Source organism: Nannospalax galili, unplaced genomic scaffold, assembly GCF_000622305.1.
Source record: "Nannospalax galili isolate Female #2095 unplaced genomic scaffold, S.galili_v1.0 scaffold189, whole genome shotgun sequence".
NCBI classification, from domain to species: Eukaryota; Metazoa; Chordata; class Mammalia; order Rodentia; family Spalacidae; genus Nannospalax; species Nannospalax galili.
Window position 1 is genome coordinate 4335629 of NW_008360331.1, and position 17596 is coordinate 4353224.

Below are 17596 nucleotides of genomic sequence, written 5' to 3' on the forward strand. Positions count from 1 at the left end.
CTGCAGCCCCAGCTGTCCTGGAACTCACTATGTAGACCAGGCTGGCCTTGAATTCACAGAGATCCGCTTGCCTCTGCCTCCCGAGTGCTGGGACTATAGACATGCGCCACCACACCCGGCTTACCTTCTCTTTTTCCCCCTTCCACTCCAATGATCCCCTTTCTCTTTCCAACTAGTCCTTTTCTACTTTCAAGCCTTTTTGCTGTTGTTGTTGATGATGATCCAATTAGTTTTATTACAGTTGCGTATAGGAGCATAGGTGAGGGTTTATTTTCAGAAGTGTGGACACCTTGCCAGTGGCTACACCACTGAAGAAAATGTCTCTCTCTTCCAGCAACCATTAACTGTGTAGAAGTCTTCAGGGAGGGGTGGGGCTTCATAAGCCCTCCTCTCTCCAAGACAGGTCCAGTCTTATGCATGTCTTATGCAGATAATCACAGAGTGCAATGGCCATGTCATGCCCAGAAGACAGTGTTCCACAATACTCCACCATCTTCCTCCAGTTCTTACATTCTTTCTTCTGTAATGTCCTCTGAGCCTGAAAGGAAGGTGATTATAGATGTCCCCCTCATGGCTGAGCACTCAGTAATGACATCTTCTCATTTCTTTGACCAGTTATGAATCTCTGCAGTATTTCTGCCCACTGTAAAAAGAAGTCTCTGACCAAAGCTGACTGCAGTACCTGTCTATGGGCATAAACATAAGTATTTAGAAGGCAGTTTGTTGTCTTTTTATTTTAATGGAAATCTCAAATTTCAGAAGTTTTCTGTCTCCACTTCTACTTCTTTATGGTCTGTGACCTTGCTGGTTTTATTTTTGATACTTGAAGTATATATTGATCTTGTTTTCCACTTTTTAAGTTTTTCTTGAAAGTAGTCCAAGGTACCTATTTTTAGTTTCTATTTGCCTTTCATATGGATGAAAAAGATACTGAAATATTTCAGTAAATCTGTGTGTCATCCTTGCTTGGGGACAATGCTACTAATCTCTATATTGTTCCAATTTTAATATATGTGCTACCAAAATGAGCACAAGAAAATTGTGCTTTAAAAGTTACTTTAGCCAGGTGTGGTGGTGCATGCCTTTAATCCCAGCACTTGGGAGGCAGAGGCAGTTGGATCTCTGTGAGTTCAAGGCTGGCCTGGTCTACATAGTGAGTTCCAAGAGAGCTGGGGCTACTGGAAGACCCTGTCTCAAAAAGACCAAAAAAAAAAAAAGGTACTTTAAAAAATAAGGCCATAGGATTCTAACTACCTTTGAAAGTTCATATAAAAAAATTTGTAGAAATTTGACTAAAAACTTTTAATCTATTTATTTTTCCAGTTTTAATGGGAAATTTACACTAATGTAACTGATATTTACATGAACCAAACATTCTTAAAGCCTAGCTTTAAGGTGATAGAGAGGATAGGTGAAGTTATCAAATGAAGAGAAATTATAGATCATAATATTATGCATGGCTTTTGGACAGTATTATGTCGGAGGTTCATTGCCGCATTCCATCACATTTCATAACCTGTTGGGAAATGTGTTAGCTGAAATAAAATTGCAAATAGCTGTGAAAATGGCTGAGTGCCTGACATTTTAAGCAACATATAAAGATTGAGTCCTGACTGTCACCTACAATGTGAGAAGAACTAATAAGCATCTTTGAATTTTAGGTTAATTTTACATGTTTTTAGATATCTTGAGCTGTAAGATTTTCATGTTCGCTACTTATTTTTACTATAAAAATCCCTGTATTTTGCTCTTATTTGTAGCTGCATGAGTTTTGTTTTGTTTCGTTTTGTTTTGTTTTCATTTGAGGGGCTGGAGAGTTAGCTAGCAGTTAAGAAAATTTGCTGTCCATTCATAGGACCCAGGTTTGATTTCCAGCACCCACATGGCAGCTAAAAACTATCCATAACTCAAGTTCCAGGGATCTGTCACCCTTTTCTGGTCTCTGCAGGCATTGCACCCATATGATACACATACATACATGCAGGCAAAAGACTCATAAACATAAAATAAAAATAATAAATATTAAAAAATTTTGTTTGATCATTTTGATCACCACCTACTAGTTCTTACCTTTGCATATTAATTCAGTTTTCTAAATGATATTTTGGAAGTTTGGTAGCAGTTATACTTATTAATAACTTGGATTTTTATCCCCTTTTCACATAGAGAAACAAACACAATTTTAGGGGAAAGGAAATAGTACATTTTTCTCCTTTCTTTTTCCATTTCTTTATTCCTGAATAGACAGGTGGTGGTCTTTTAAGTCATTTGTAAGTTTTAGAATTTGTTTTGATCAAATCAGATAATTAAAAGTGGAGAAATCTCGAGTTTTTCATCTAATAAGTGAAAATAACATTTTGGGAACTGATTGCATTTGAATGCTTGTTTCATAATCATTACATGCCTATTTATGATTCTCAGAACTTTGGTAAGGAAAAATAAAGTCCTTAAGGTATAAGGTAGGGGAGTGGGTTTGTGTGCGTGCGTGTGTGTGTGTGGGTGTGGGTGTGTGCACCAGTGCATTAGAGTACTCTGTTTTGTCTCAGCTCAGGTGTTCATAAGAACAAGAATGTAGAATGCCTGTCCTTAACTTTAAATGCACTTTTATGTGTAATTTACTTGTACTAATATGTAAAGTAAAAACAAGTTTGGATTCCCCTTATCTTTATTAGTAATGTTTAAAATACAGCTATTTTAGCACATGTGACATGTTGTTGCTGTGTTCCTGCGTATTTCATTTAAAAATTTAATCTCCTGCCTCTTTAAAGTGGTGAAATAGTTCCTGATGGACCAGACAGCCAAATGAGCTGTCTTTTCATGTAAGTATTATAACAAAGGACCAGGTGGTTAAAAGGGGAATATGTTAGGTTTATTTAGCTCCCCATGTGAAGCTCGAGTTTAGTAGTAGCTGTGTTGCTCTCCATCTTTTTATACAAATGAAGCAAACTAAAAGATTTTTAATGTTTTTTATTTGAATAAAAAAATTATGAAAATGAACAATCTGTATTTTAAATCACCAAATAGTGGAAAACCTTGTCTAGTGACCATACTGGAGTAGTTAAAATTTTTCTAAAAATTTCCATAAACCAGTGGGGAAAAAAAGAATAATCTGGCTTAATAACCTCTACATTTTTCTAAAGTCTTAAATCACAATTGCAAATAAACATTGGGTGAAGTTGGACAACGGTGGCTCATGCATGTAGTACCAGCACGTAGGAGGCTTAGGCAGAACCACAAATTTGAAGTCAGCCTGGGGTAACTTGTAAGACTCTGTCTCAAATACAGTTAAACCAAAACCAAAAGTGGATAGAACAATTTCTTTATGCAGTTCTTGCTTGACCTTTAATAATCTGGCAGGTATCACAGTCCTAGAATTCAGGGTTCCCTTTTACTTTCATTACTATTAGATACTTCTATATAAATGGAAACATTTTTCCTCAAAGCATTAATTCGAAACATACTCCTTATATTAAGGATTATATAACCACATTTTTGTAAATGCCCTGTGTGCCACTTTTTCCTATTATGTGGTTCCTTTTCAATTAATTTGATTTTCTGCTGGTGTAGGGGCCAATAGATTTGTGAATATTCTGTGGACGTGTCCATGTACAAGTGTATATATACACATATATATTTTCAAGCTAATACCTCAGATGTATGATTGTTTAACATATACCACACTGTTTGCACAGAGCAGGGCTTCCATTAGCAGTGGGTGTTTTTATTTCTAATTTTGAAAATTAGTCCATAGACTTTCATTGGTGTGAAATCTTTCTGTTGACCTTTTTCATGTTTTAATGTAGAGATTCCTATTATTAAGGCCATAACTTCAAGTACAAGTATATCTTTCTAAATGTGGTAATGCAGAAATAAGTAATGGTAAGAAGTGTTTCTTGGGGTATCTCAGTTTAATAAGTAATTAAAAAATCAGGGTGACTGGGTGCCAAGACGTCTAGTACTGCATAGTAGGTGAGAGATACCTGACTTGAGTGCAAGCACTCTTACTGATTTCGGCAAAAGAACCATCAAGATAGCAAGGAGTTTTTCAGTCACATTGTAGTATTTTCATCATTATCTTCAAGGTGAATTTTTAGTTGGAAGACTAAAACAAGAAAAAAAATGATATTTGTAACATTTGTTTCAAGAAATACTTTTTTTGCTTTATTTTTGGGTTTTAGATTGCTATGTAAGACTTCCCATTTCAAGTGTTTGTTTTTTGAAGCTGCAGGTAATTTTCAAGGTGTGATGGAAATTTTCAAGTTCAGATGAGATTTTAATGGAAGCCTTGTGATACTGGTAAAGGAGATCTTTGTCGATAGTGCATTCAAGATCATATAACTAGGTTTAAAACTGAAAGGTCTGATTTGTAAAATATTTAATGTTATATCAGGCTTATGTAAGATTTTCTGTGTGAGAACTCTTAAACTACTTTTGATTTTTAATGAATGTTCTAATGAATGATTTATCATTTTTTGTCTTCAGTCTCTGTAATTTATCTCAATATATTAATAAAAAGGAGGGTTGTTCTCACCACAAAAGTTGCCTTTATCGTATTTTATACTCTGGATATGTTCATTATTTCATTCATTTAACCATTCATAAATGTATGAATGCCTGCTATATCATAGGTAATGAGCAAAGTGTCAGGAACTAGTCATTGATCAAGACAAAGTTCTTTAGAAATTTACATTTAGGGCTCAGTGGTTAAGAGTACTGACTACTCTTGCAGAGAACCCAGGTGACAGCCATTAACTCTCTTGACTCCTGGATCCCCTGGAAAGGGGATCCAACACCCTCCTCTGACATCTGGGGGGGCTTGTGAGACATGGGTGCACTTACACACATGCAGGCCATACATTCATACACATAAAATAAATAATAAAATATTTTTAAATAGAAGTTTACATTTAACCAAGAAAATATTAGGCAAATAGTTTTAATTTTGATAATTGTGGTAAAGAATAATAAGGTACAGTAAAAACATCTAGACTACTAGATCAAGGTTAAGGAAGGTTTCTCCAAGAATGAACTTAAGCTGAAAACCAAAAGACAAAAATTAAAATGAGGTGAATGTTAGAAAAATATTTCATGCAGCAGGTGCTAACTGATGTCATTACAAAAACTTTACGTGTGTGATAATTATAGTGTAATAACTTGTGTGATAATTATAGTGTAAGAGACCCATAGGCAAGAGACTTAAGATTGGGGCACTGTCTTCAGAAGACCATACTCGAACCATGGTGATGGGACTGGACTTGGTCCTAAGTCAGTTGTCAAAAAACATAGATGTTTAAAGGAAGAAGTTACATTATCAGATTTGCATTTTAGAACATCATTTTAGGTGCTGTTTGAAGGTTGATGGCAAAGACAAACATAGGAAGCATAAGAAGTTATTGTCAAAAGACAGATGAGCATAGCTTAAACTAGGGCAGCAATATACAAGAATGATTTTAGGGTATTCTGGAAGCAGGAGCAAGATAACATTGATTGGACTTGGGATATTGGGCAGCAATAATGAAAAGCCAATCTCATTTCTTTTTTTTTGAATGTTGCTGTGAGAAGGGAAGAAGATGGTGGCAGCTGGAAGACGATGTGGCTTTTACAGAAGACTTTTCCATTTTTATTACATGGAAGACCTTACTCTTTTTCTTGATGGAAAATGGCAAGTCAAAAGTCGAGTGAAAATAAAAAGGGATAATAGCATCAAGTACCTAATATGGCCAGAAAATGTTCAAGTTCTTTTGCAAAGAATTACTTTGCCAGCATTCTTTCAAAAAGGAATGCACAAAGGACAGGTTCAAATACAGATAAATCTGTAGTGGTGGCAGTGCAAAATGTCATCACTTTGCGTTTCTTAAAACAAGAGCAGTTTTTGTAAGGTGGAGGGGGCGGGTAAGCAGAAGCCAAGAAAAAAATGAAGGAATCGTTTTCACTTAATCACCTAACAGGATTTCTGTGGGTTCCAGATCACTGACAATTTAAAGTCCTGTAGATTTTTTTTTCCCAACCAATCTAACATCACTCAGAAAATAAGAGTCATGTTTATATAAGGTTGAATCAATTTGGCTACAGTAGAGAATCTCCATTAGAATGCAGTCAGATAAAACAGTATGTTATGGGCTGGGCGTAGTGGCACACGCCTTTAATCCCAGCACTGGAGAGCCAGAGGCAGGCGGATCTCTGAGTTCAAGGCTAGCTTGGACTATATAGCAAGTTCAGGCCAGCTGGGACTACAGGGAGACCCTGTCTCAAAAAAGACCAAAAAAAAAATCTTTAAGTGTATTATGGCTACATTAAAGACTGAAAACTTTATCATTATCTGCAGTGATAAGTGATACATTCCTAAAAGTTTTTTTGAGCAGCTAGTATAGTTTTAGTGAGTTTTGTTTTCTGCCCTTAATTGGCCATGTACTTTGGATTTTAAGTATCCCCAAAGATTCCTGTGGCAAAAACCTTGATCACTATTTTGTTGCTCCTGGGGGCTGGTGGGAACTTCCAAGAGAAGGGGCCTGGTAGGAAGTCTTCAGGTCACCAAGGGAGTATGCCTTAACTGTGATTGGGGACGGGGGGTGGGGGGGGGTGCAGGCGTGATGGTGCATGCCTTTATTCCCAGCAGAGGTGGATTTCTGTGAGATCAAACTCAGCCTGATCTATATAGTGAGTTCCAGGCCAGCCGTGGCTACCAGGAGACTCTGTCTCAAAAAAGAAAAAAAGGCGATTGTGGGGACTGAAGAGACGGTTCAGCAGTTAAACACACTTCCAGAGAACCTGAATTTTGTTCTCAGCACCACATCGGGTGCCTCACAACTGCCTGTTAGGTCTAACTTCAGGGGATCTGATGCCCGCTTCTGGCTTCTGCAGGCACCTGCACTCACATGCACAGACACTCAACTATATACATAATTAAAAATAAATATATTTTTTTGTCTTTTTGAGACAGGGTCTCCCTGTAGCTCCAGCTATCCCGGAACTCACTATGTAGACCAGGCTGACCTCAAACTCACAGAGATCTGCCTGCCTCTGCCTCCCAAGTGCTGGGATTAAAGGTGTGTGCCACCATGCCTAGCTAAAAATAAATAATTTTTTAAAATCTTATTTTATGTGTATGAGTGCTTTGATGGCATGTTAAGTGCCCCATGTGTGTACAATGACCCAGAGAGGCCAGAAGAGGGCGTTGGATCCCCTAGAACTGGAGGTACAGATGGTTGTTAGCTGCCATATGGGTGCTGGGACTCAAACCCAGGTCCTCTGGAAGAACAGCAAATGTTCTTACAACTGAGCCACCTCTCCAGACCCCAAAATCTTTTCTTTTTAAAGGTGATTGTGAGACCCAGGTCTTTTTTTCTTCCTTCTTGGCCATGAGGTGAGCTCCATAATGTACCCACACCTCGATGTGCCGCCACAAAGCAATGGGACCAATCAGTCATGAACGGAAACATCTTAAACTGTGACTCAAAACTAATTTGATGATTCAAGTGACTAACATAGGTGGCTATTACCTTAATTTCACTGAACAGAAATAATGTTTTCATTCAAGAACTGGAGAAAAATAATAGATGCAAAATCCATTGATAGAGAAGACAGGATACAAGGAAAGAAAAGTCCATCAAATACAATTTGCTGACTTAGAGAGTTATGATACCAGTACAACACTATCAGAAGAAATGGGTTTATTAGTGCTTTTAGAACTTTTGGGTTGGAACAGAGAGACAAAAAAGAAACATCCGACATTGAGTAAGCAACGGAGAAATGTAAAGACAGGCACAGATGAAGTGGAGATTCAGGACAAGTTCTCGTGATACTGTGGACAGAGAAAAACAGAACAGACAAGCAGGAAGAGTTAGACCAGAAGGAGTGGGGACTGGAATGATGTTTCTCAGTGTTTCCCAGGTAAGAAACTGGGCCAAGCATAGTAATTAACACACAGGAGGCAGAGGCAAGTAGATCTCTGATTTCAAGGTCAGCTTGGTCTACAGAGTGAGTTACAGGGCTACATAGTGAGACCCTATCTGTAAAACAAATAAACAAACAAAAAATGAAAGATTTGAATAAAGAAAAGTGATGTTTAAGGATGTCCTCAGTGTCTCAACTATAATGATTTGTAATAATTTGGGGGTGATTTGTTGAGCCAAGTAGTTAACAGTTTCATCTCAGACAACCACAGAAAGTAACTATGACTTTTCCGTTGTCTTGGAGAATTGGTTCTTTTTATACCCTACTTGTAGGGACAGAAATGAAGATTAAGCATAAATTTCCATAGATCTCATTCTTTTCAAGATGCACTACTGTTTTGAATTAGAGAAAATCTGCAACTATAGGCATACACTTCAGTTTTCTTAGAAGGCTAAGACAGTTCTCCACTGGGGTGAGACTTTGATCCCAGATGATTTCCTATTGTCATAAGAAGGTTTGCTACTGCAGTCCAATAAGCAAAACCCAGTGCAGCCCTCTACAACCAAGAATGATCCGAGAGGCAAGGTGTCAATAGTGTAGAAGTTGAAGAACCTTGAGCTAAAGCAGTTGTAGAATCTTCCCTTCTAAAAAGCATTCTAACCGTCCTCTTACAATAGTCTTTTGTTAAAAGTACAAACAATGCACCAAACAAAAATGCATGCAGTCAGAAGGCACAGCCAAAGGTCCATAGCCAGAGCAGGTAGTCCAGTGTTTGCATGTTTAAAGCAAGAGGTAGACATGAGCCACAAAGCCCAAGGCCCGAACTCCATTAAAGAGTGTGTAGGACAGCACTCACAGGAAACTCAAGAGACTTAAAAGATGGGGTCATCAATTAGGGGCCTGGGACTTCTAATAAGTAAGCTATTTGGTTTACGTAGCACCAGCTCCTCAAATTTCTTCTTCATTTATAAGAAAAGATTTAAGATAATGGTCCTAGGGGTTGGAGATATGGATCAGCGGGGCTCAGCAGGGCTCACGAGTAAAGAGTACTGGCTGCTTTTGCAGAGGACCTGGGTTCGGTTCCCAGCACCCACAGGATGGATCACAACCATCATGTAACTCCACTCCCTGGGGATCTGAGACTGTCATCTGACCTCCCTGGGCATTGCACGACATGGGTGCACTTACATACATGCAGGCAATACACTCATACACACAAAATAAAAATAAACTATATATATATAAAATGTCTTTTTGAGACAAGGTCTCCCTGCAGTCCCAGATAACCTGGATGCAACTCACTATGGAGACCAGGCCGGCCTCAAACTCAGAGAGATCTGCCTGCCTCTGCCTCCCCAGTGCTGGGATTAAAGGCGTGCACCACCACGCCGGGCTAAAAAAAGATAATGAGGCATACTGACATTGCACAAGCGCAAGTCCTTGTGGGAAGCCAGGGTGCAGAGCCCTCTCCGGAATCCCCAGCCCACTTTTGACTCCAGCACCGCGCAGGCGCGGGGAGGGCGGGGCGGTGTTCTGGGGCTGCGCGCGCAGTTTCCGCCCCGCCTCCCCGGAACTTCCCAGCGCGGGGTGGTGGTAGGTGTATTGTAGCAAGCGCTTCCTGGAGCGCAGGCGGGTCACGAGTCAGGTGACAGCCGCTTGACCGCGGCTTTGAAGTGCTGTGGCGTGGACGTCCTCCCCCGGTACCGGTGAGTCTCTGCTCCTGGATCGGTGGGCTTCGGGGTGAACGGTCCGCGGGGGGTGGATCCCCTCGTGAGTGCAATCGGAGGGGAGAGTCACGGGGAGTTTCTCTTGCAGGCGTGGAGACTGAACCTGCGAGAGAAAGGGGTTCATCATGGCGGATGTGAGTTGACACCCCTCCCACCTCCGCGGGGAGGTGGGAGGCTTGCTTGAGGATGCCGAGGGGAGGAGGTCGAAATTTGCTTCGCTTTTAGGCCCTTCGCCGCTCCCTAGTTATTTCCCCAGATCTGCATTGGGAGACTAGTGTGAGTGGACTTTCATGTCCAGAGTTTCGGTCCGGAGTGGTTGCGGGGGACACCAAGATGCTGAGAACATTCTGCTCTTCCCACCTAATCCTGTCAATTGGGGCATAGGAGATGCCCTGTGTGCTGAGCACTGAAATTCTCAGCGGTGGCTGGCTGCTCTTCCTGTCAGTGTGTGTTCAGTAGCAATGTGCTCTGAATCAGTTTTCCAGTAAGTGGTCGTGATTTCTCATTTAGGCTCACTGTTGCAGTCTAAAAGGCTTTCTAACAGATACCCCTTTAGCAACCCAAGTGCAGTTTTTGTGTATGTTTAAAGTGAGAGCAAACCTGTTATGTGGTGGTAACATGAGGTGAAATACTCATTCAGGTTTGGAAACTAGTATGTTCAAAACATATGGTTCGTTTAGGATAGGGGTCCAAATTGATATCTAAATTGTCAGTGAAAGTTCCCAGATGAGAGTAATGAGGCAAAATACCCTTCTCTGCTCTTAATTCTGTTACATGCTTCACACATTGTCATTTTTGTTTTAGTCATGTGAAAAAAACATAATCTGAGAGAAGCAGACCTGGCTGACTTAGTGTCATTAAAAATGATTGTGGAAAGTCTGTGTGCACATGGGCCCAAGGTGTATAGAATGTTCCCAAATGAATACCATAGCACCAGGATGTAACATATGATTGTGTGATGAAACACATAATCTGATTTCACAGAAAATATGCATTTCTAGCTCCCATTTCGAGGTACACTATATGCCCAGTTTCTTAATAACATTTAACAACATTCTCATGATAGAGGGTCTGTGATTATCTGTACAGAACAAAGAATGAACTGAGGCCAAGAGAAAGCATTAACTTGCTGTGAGTTATACAAGTAAAAAAATAAAATATTAGGAAGAAAAGTTACAAATGATGACTTAAGGTCCCTGAAAGGTAGATAAAGACAGGGCTGTGAAACCAGTGGAAAGCATACTGTAACAGGATTTTTAAAATATCCTCTTTCAGGATCTAAAGCGATTCCTGTACAAAAAGTTACCAAGGTAAGAAATTACTAATTTGTTCCTGAGTAAATTCTGTGTAACGTTAATTTTGTGTAGTATTTTGTTCTTCTAGACCAATATTTTGGTATATTGTAATTATTCACCACATTTTGGTAACCTAACATATCCCTAAATATCATAAGCAATGACCTTTGTGTCTGTAGATAAATAACATGAGGCCAGAGATGTTACATGACCTATCTGAGGTTCGATAGCTAGTGGATGCTGGAGGGTTACAACTTAGATTTCTTGCTAGTTTCAGATTTTCTAAAATACACTATAGCAGTTGTCTATTGGGTTACCATTTAGAGTTGTTACACTTTACTGAAGAAAATTCAGAATTTGCTTTTATATTAATATTGTAGTCCAGGAATATAATATAAGGCTCAGACTGCGATTCATACTTGAAAAGCACAGACACAGACTTCTTTTTTCTTTTGCCTGCACACCGTTCTTTTGGTGTTTTTTTTTTTTTTTTTTTTTTTTTGACATAGGGTCTCCCTGTAGCCCTAGCTGGCCTGGAACTCACTATGTAGGCCATACTGGCCCCAACCTCCAGAGGTACACCTGCCTCTGCCTCCCAAGTGCTGGGATTAAAGGTGAACGCCACCACGTCCAGCTTGATGTTCCATTTTTAAAAGGCTCTTGGTTAAAGTTAAACTTTTTTTTGCGTATTTTACTGATTCAAAGGACTGTCTCACTTGAACTGATTAAAATTCACATTTAGTGTAATGGAAAATGATGCCTTTATTGACACGTGTCAATCTTAAAAAAAAATTATTTTTATTTTATGTGTATGAGTGTTTTGCCTAAATATAAATGCATCCATGCATGCATTGCCCACAGAGGCCAGAAGAGGGCGTTGGGTCCCCTGGAACTGGAGTTAAACTTGTTAGCTGTCGTGTGGGTGCTGGGAACCAAACCCAGGTCCTCTGTAAGAGTAGTCAGTGCCCTTAACCACTGAGCCAGGTCTCCAGCCCAACAAGTGCCACTTCTGTCTCCACAACTGTTTACATACAGCTCAAAATTCATGGTGTTAAGGATGAGGGGGTGGATATGACTTGAGACTTGCGTTTTCACATTCCAGAATGAATAAAGTAATTCAGAATTAATTAACTTTTGACGTAGTCTAGCAGAGTATGTGATGAGGTCCTGAGATCCTCTTTTCTCATCTCTCAAATCTGAAGTTAGAAATACTTGTGGATATCAGACTTTTTTTGGACTTTTGCTTGAACCGTTGATTGTTGCTCACCTGTTGGCTTGTGTTTTTTACCCTGATTATAGATCAATGGAAATTAATGATAGTATGTTGTGCTTCTGGTTTCTATATTATGTTTTTTATGTATTCATGAAGAAAACACTATTTGGGGTGTTGAATGAAATCATGATAATCATTGATTTCATGTTAATGAAATATTTGTTAATTTTTATTTTCTTCCTCTTGATACATTGGCAAACCAGGGAAGTGAACTGCTGATTCTCCTCAGATGGATGATCAGCAGTATAGCAGTTGTCACTTTGCATACTAATGCAGATCCATAGAAATGGCCACGCAGGCAAAAACCATGCAGTGGAATCTTTGTCATCAGAAGGAAAAAAGAACAATTGCTTTGTGACCTTTAACTTTTTTTCAAAACATTAAAACTTTTTCATTGTTGATTATAAATGTTTTGAGGACTGAAAACAAATGCTGGGACTAACGTTTGCTTAGTACACTGAAACGTTAGAAACATGAAGAAAGTGAGCTGGGCATGATGACACAGACGTGTAGTGCCAGCACTTGAAAAGGTGAGGGTAGAAGTTTATGGCCAGCCTTGGCTACATAGTAAGTTCCAGGCCAGCGTGGGCTACCTAAGATACTTTCTCAAAAGAAAACAGGACTAGTTAAATGGCTCAGAGGGTAAAGGAGCTCTGACGGGAATCCCTGGGCTCTACATGGTAGGAGACAACCAACTCCTATAGGTTGTCCTCTGACCTCCAGATGTGGGCAGCACGCATCCTCCTTCCTCCGAAAAATGTAATAAAAAAAAAAAATTAAAACAGTCGCGACCAAAAACCAAAAGAAAGAGACATTGAGAAAGTGTTTTATTCCATTGCAAAAGGAAAAAAAAATGCTATCAAGAGTAGTTCAAAGGAGTCTCTTTTCCTCCACATGCCTTCAGGTGAGGAACGGGCATACTTTTTTCTGTGCCTTTGCAAACTCATACTTCATTTATATCAGCTTTCCACATTTTAACCTTTGTATTTTCCTTATAGAAATCTCTTGAGATTTCCTTTAATGTGCTTGTTGACATATGTGTTACGATGTTTTCATCCAGCCACTTTTCGTACTTAAATTAGTAAGTTCACTCCACTGAGGGTCTCTGGGTTCCTAACTGAACAGCTTTAATGTTGACCAGACTTAGTTAAATGTTTAATTAAATTAAATTACTTTAAAGGTAAATGTTTTTGAATTCTGACAATTTACCTTTTAACCAAAGGGAAAGCATCCTGTGGTAGTTCTCATACAAGAGATGTATTCAACTTACTGTGTGTAAAGGGCTGAGGGTGTAGCTCAGTGACAGAGGGTTTTGCCTAGCACTCGCAAGGTGCGCAGCCCAGCCTCCAGACTACAAAAGAACACAGGGGAAGAAGATGTGTAATAACCAGATGGCAGGATAGGGACTAGGGTCATCTCTTTGTTTTCCATAAGGACAAGTCCAGTCTGATTCATGTTTGCAGATCATTTTTTGAAAACAGGCTTATTACATAATAAGAACAGAGAGAATGAAGAAATAGTAGGATTATGAACACTGTGATTATTGCTAGATACCTGGGTTTGGATACTTGTGTGGTTCTCAATGAAGTCAGCTAGTTCCAGGCATTGATAGACTGTATCTCCTAAATTCCCTCTTAAATATTGTTCTTGGATTTGTAGTTGTGACCCAAAGGAGTCTTAGGTTTTAATAATCACAACTTCTCATGTTTTAATCAATTATTTCATAGCTATGAAAAACCTGAGTATGGTTAGTATCTTTTGTGGGGCATGGATAAGATGTGAGGGAGTGAACTCAGGACCTTGTGTATGTTCAGCAAGCACTCTACCTCTGAACTACACCATCAGCCCCAGTATGATCTCTTTAATATGAAAGTAACACTTGTTTTTTAGAATAAAATGAGTTATTTTTTAGTCAGCTTTAGATTTTTGCAGAATATTTTGTAAAATTTAATTTGTTTCTTATAAGTGTGTCCATTAATGACACAACAGTTATTAATATTAATAAGATCTGTTCATATTACTCTTTGTCTACTGTGTGTAGAATAAAAAACAAGTTTTATGCTTGTGACATGATTTCGAAAAACAAATGGAGACTATGGTTGTTCTATTTTCTTAGGCTGTGTCTCTGGATTTGTAATCCATTTAAAAGAACATTCTTTTATTTTTACTTCCTCTTTTGGCATATAAGTTATTATTTAAATTAGTTGCTATGGAAATTAGAAAAACAAAGTTACCCATGGTGTACAAATTTTTCTAAACATTTTCATAACATACTCTTTACCTCTTTTTAATTTGCTTATTTTTCAAGTAAATGAAATATTCATAAAATTCAAGATTGAGAAGCTAACTGAGTGATATACAGTAAAAAGTTTCCCATCCCTGCCCTCCTGTCACAGTTCTATTGTTAGAAACATCTGTTGTCTATCAGAGATATCGATACATTTACAAACATGGATGTAAGGACATGCATTCACACACACTTAACACATTTTGTTGCATAATTTGTTGCCTCTTACATGCGTTATTCAGAACTGGAGTTTCTTTTTCACTTGGGAATATAACTTTGAGGGCTGAGGAAATGGCTCAGTGGGTAAAGAGCTTGCTGTACAGGAGTGAGGACCTGAGTTTGAATTCATAGGACTCAGTTGAAACCAGGGCTCATGTGGTGAGATGGGAGGTAGAGACAGAGTCCTCACACACTCAGGGGCCAGGCAGCCTGGGCATCAGCGGTGAACAACACAGAGACCCTGTCTCCAGCAAGGTGGAGAGGAGGACCGACACCTGAGACCACCTCTTTCCTCTTTGTACACGCTGTCATATACTTCCCCACATTCTTTCACACTCACACAAAATTTTTAAAAAAGAATACAGCTTTGAGATCAGGCCTGCTTACTTCCCTCCTCTTCAGTTACCTGATGCTGTAACATCTCAACTGAGATATTACATCCCATTTGTAAGTTCCTTGTCCCTCCTGGTCTCTTCATGGCACTTCCACGGTTATAGTTTTCTTAGTGTGAGATGGTTTGAAAGTCACTCATCTTAGGTTATAAGCTTGGTGGTGTTGGTTCTATTTTTTTTTTTATCTTTTAAAAAATTTTATTTATTATTTTTACTTTATGTGTATGCATGTGTTCCCTGCATGTAGGTAAGTGCACCTGTGTCGGATCCCCTGGGACTGCAGTTACGGACAGTTGTTAGCTGCTATGTGAGTGCTGGGATTCAAACCCGGGTCTTCTGCAAGAACAACCAGTGTTCTTAACTGCTGAGCCATCTCTCCAGCCCCAAATATTTTTTTTTAAACTCTTTAAAAAAAAAACTATTTTGTGTGTATGAATGTATTGCCTGCATGTGTGTAAGTGCACCTGTGTAGTGCAGTGCCCAAGGAGGTCAGAAGAGGGCGTAAGATTCCCTCAGAACTGGAGTTATGGAAGGTTGTTAGCTACCATGTGGGTGCTGGAAATTGAACCCCTGTCCTCTGCAAGAGCAGCCAGTGCTCTTAACTGCTGAGCCATCTTTCCAACCCCTCAGTTCTAATTTTGTTTATCATAATATCATAAAGTATTAAGTGCCTTAAAGTCTGGATACTCGGAATTGGAAAGAATGAGGAAAGTGAAAAGAAGGCTCTTCTGTTTTTATTTTTTGCATTTTAATTGAATTTTTATCATTCTTATATGATATAGTTTGATGCATTTAGATCCTCTCCCCTCTCCCAACTGCCCCCTTCCAATTTAATGAGCTCTTCTTATGTTTTTATTTTTGTTACTTGTCACCACCGCTGAACCCTTTTCTACCTTTGTAAACCGCGGAATGATAAAACATTAGAAACTTTACTCTTCATTAATAAATTGTACATATTTGTAAATATTCTAAACACATCAGGAATACACATTTGTTGAATTTCTGGAACAGATTTCATCAGCTCATAGGAACAAAGTATAACATTACCCATAGTTTTTCCAGAAATATGCCTGAAACGGGGCAGGAGATGTAGCTCATTTGTAAACCACTTGCCTAGAGTATGTAATGCCATGAGTTCAGTCCCTAGTGCTGTAGGAGAAAACAAGAAATATGTATGAAATTACCATTATGGTTCTGAGGTACATATTTTTAGGAAATAAAAATGATTTTGTAGGGGCTGGAGAACATAGCTCAGTGCTTAAGAGCTGTACCTGCTCTCTTGCCAAAGACACAGGTTTTGTTCCCAGCACCCACATGGTGGCTAACAACTGTCCATAACTGTAGTTCCAGGGGATCTTAACGCCCTTTTCTGGTCTCTATGGCATTGCACAACACAGGAGAACTTACATATCTGAGGCAAAACACTCATATAATAAAATAAATTTATTTCTAAAATAAAAATAAATTTTTAAAAATGATTTTGTAATATTAACCTTTCTTTCTTTGTAGTGTTGAAGGGCTCCATGCTATTGTTGTCTCAGATAGAGATGGGGTACCTGTTATTAAAGGTAAAACTGAGTACTGAAATGCATATGTCATGTTTCCTTTTGACTAAACTTTTAGTATGTTTTTATATTTGAACAGCAAAAGAGGAAAATACAAAAAATTTATTTCAGTATATCCAGAAGATTTTCAGCTTGGCGAGGGGGGGGGGTGCTAAATGCTGAGTCAGTATGGACTCAGATTATTTTTACTGTTTTATCTTCTGAAATGATCTGAGTGGATGTTACTAGATTTACTTACCAAGGATTAAAGGTTAAGTAATGTTTTAAGCATGTGTCTACAGTTTCTGTTCATATTGGGTGTACGTGTCAGATAGTTTGACATTGGGAGTGAAAGGTGCTTTAGAGGTCTCCTCTTTTCGTTCTTCCATTTTATACACCAACATGGTCAAATGCAGAGTACATTGCCTGTGTAGGTGGTGCATTGAGTCAGTGACAAGACATGATAGAGCCCGTCCTCTGATGTGTCACCGCCAGGCAACACGGGAGGCCATGGGCAGGTCACCTGCCTTTTCTCAGTTCTGTAAAGAGTGCTCAGATAATTTTCCAGCTCTAATGTTCTCTCATAGAACCTGTGAACATCTGGAGCACTGCACTTACTCGTGCCCCCAATGCCAGTCCAGCCATTAGTGGATAAGAGGGAAATGAGACAGGTAGCTAGCTATGGGATTATCGCTGTGGGAGACATTGCTGTGGTGGCTTTTATGAGGGAAAAGATTTTGGAGCTTTTTTTCATTTTATCGTAGCTAACTCTAAGATAACCAAAATAATTTAATTTCTTAAGTGATTTAAAAAGTGAGTCAGGCCGGGCGTGGTGGCGTACGCCTTAACTCCCAGCACTTGGGAGGCAGAGGCAGGCGGACTTTTGTGAGTTCAAGTCCAGCCTGGTCTACATAGTGAGTTCTAGGACAGCTGGGGCTACAGGGAGACCCTGTCTCAAAAACACCA

The 17596-nt window shown here is 39.1% G+C and overlaps 1 protein-coding gene and 1 non-coding gene across 2 annotated transcripts in view; one reads left to right on the forward strand and one right to left on the reverse strand.

The window, feature by feature from the left end:
* Positions 1–924: 924 nt before the first annotated feature.
* LOC115069004 lies at positions 925–1032 on the reverse strand. Its single transcript, XR_003848361.1, has one exon. It is a non-coding gene; the product is annotated as a U6 spliceosomal RNA (small nuclear RNA).
* An 8422-nt stretch (positions 1033–9454) lies between these two features.
* Lamtor3 (late endosomal/lysosomal adaptor, MAPK and MTOR activator 3) overlaps positions 9455–17596 on the forward strand; it is a 12006-nt gene continuing 3864 nt past the window's right edge. Inside the window, exons 1-4 of the mRNA XM_008826168.3 lie at positions 9455–9599; positions 9709–9754; positions 10896–10930; positions 16596–16654. Of these exons, the coding sequence (XP_008824390.1) occupies positions 9746–9754; positions 10896–10930; positions 16596–16654 (103 nt within the window). The 5' untranslated portion in view covers positions 9455–9599; positions 9709–9745. The remainder of the gene's footprint in view (positions 9600–9708; positions 9755–10895; positions 10931–16595; positions 16655–17596) is intronic.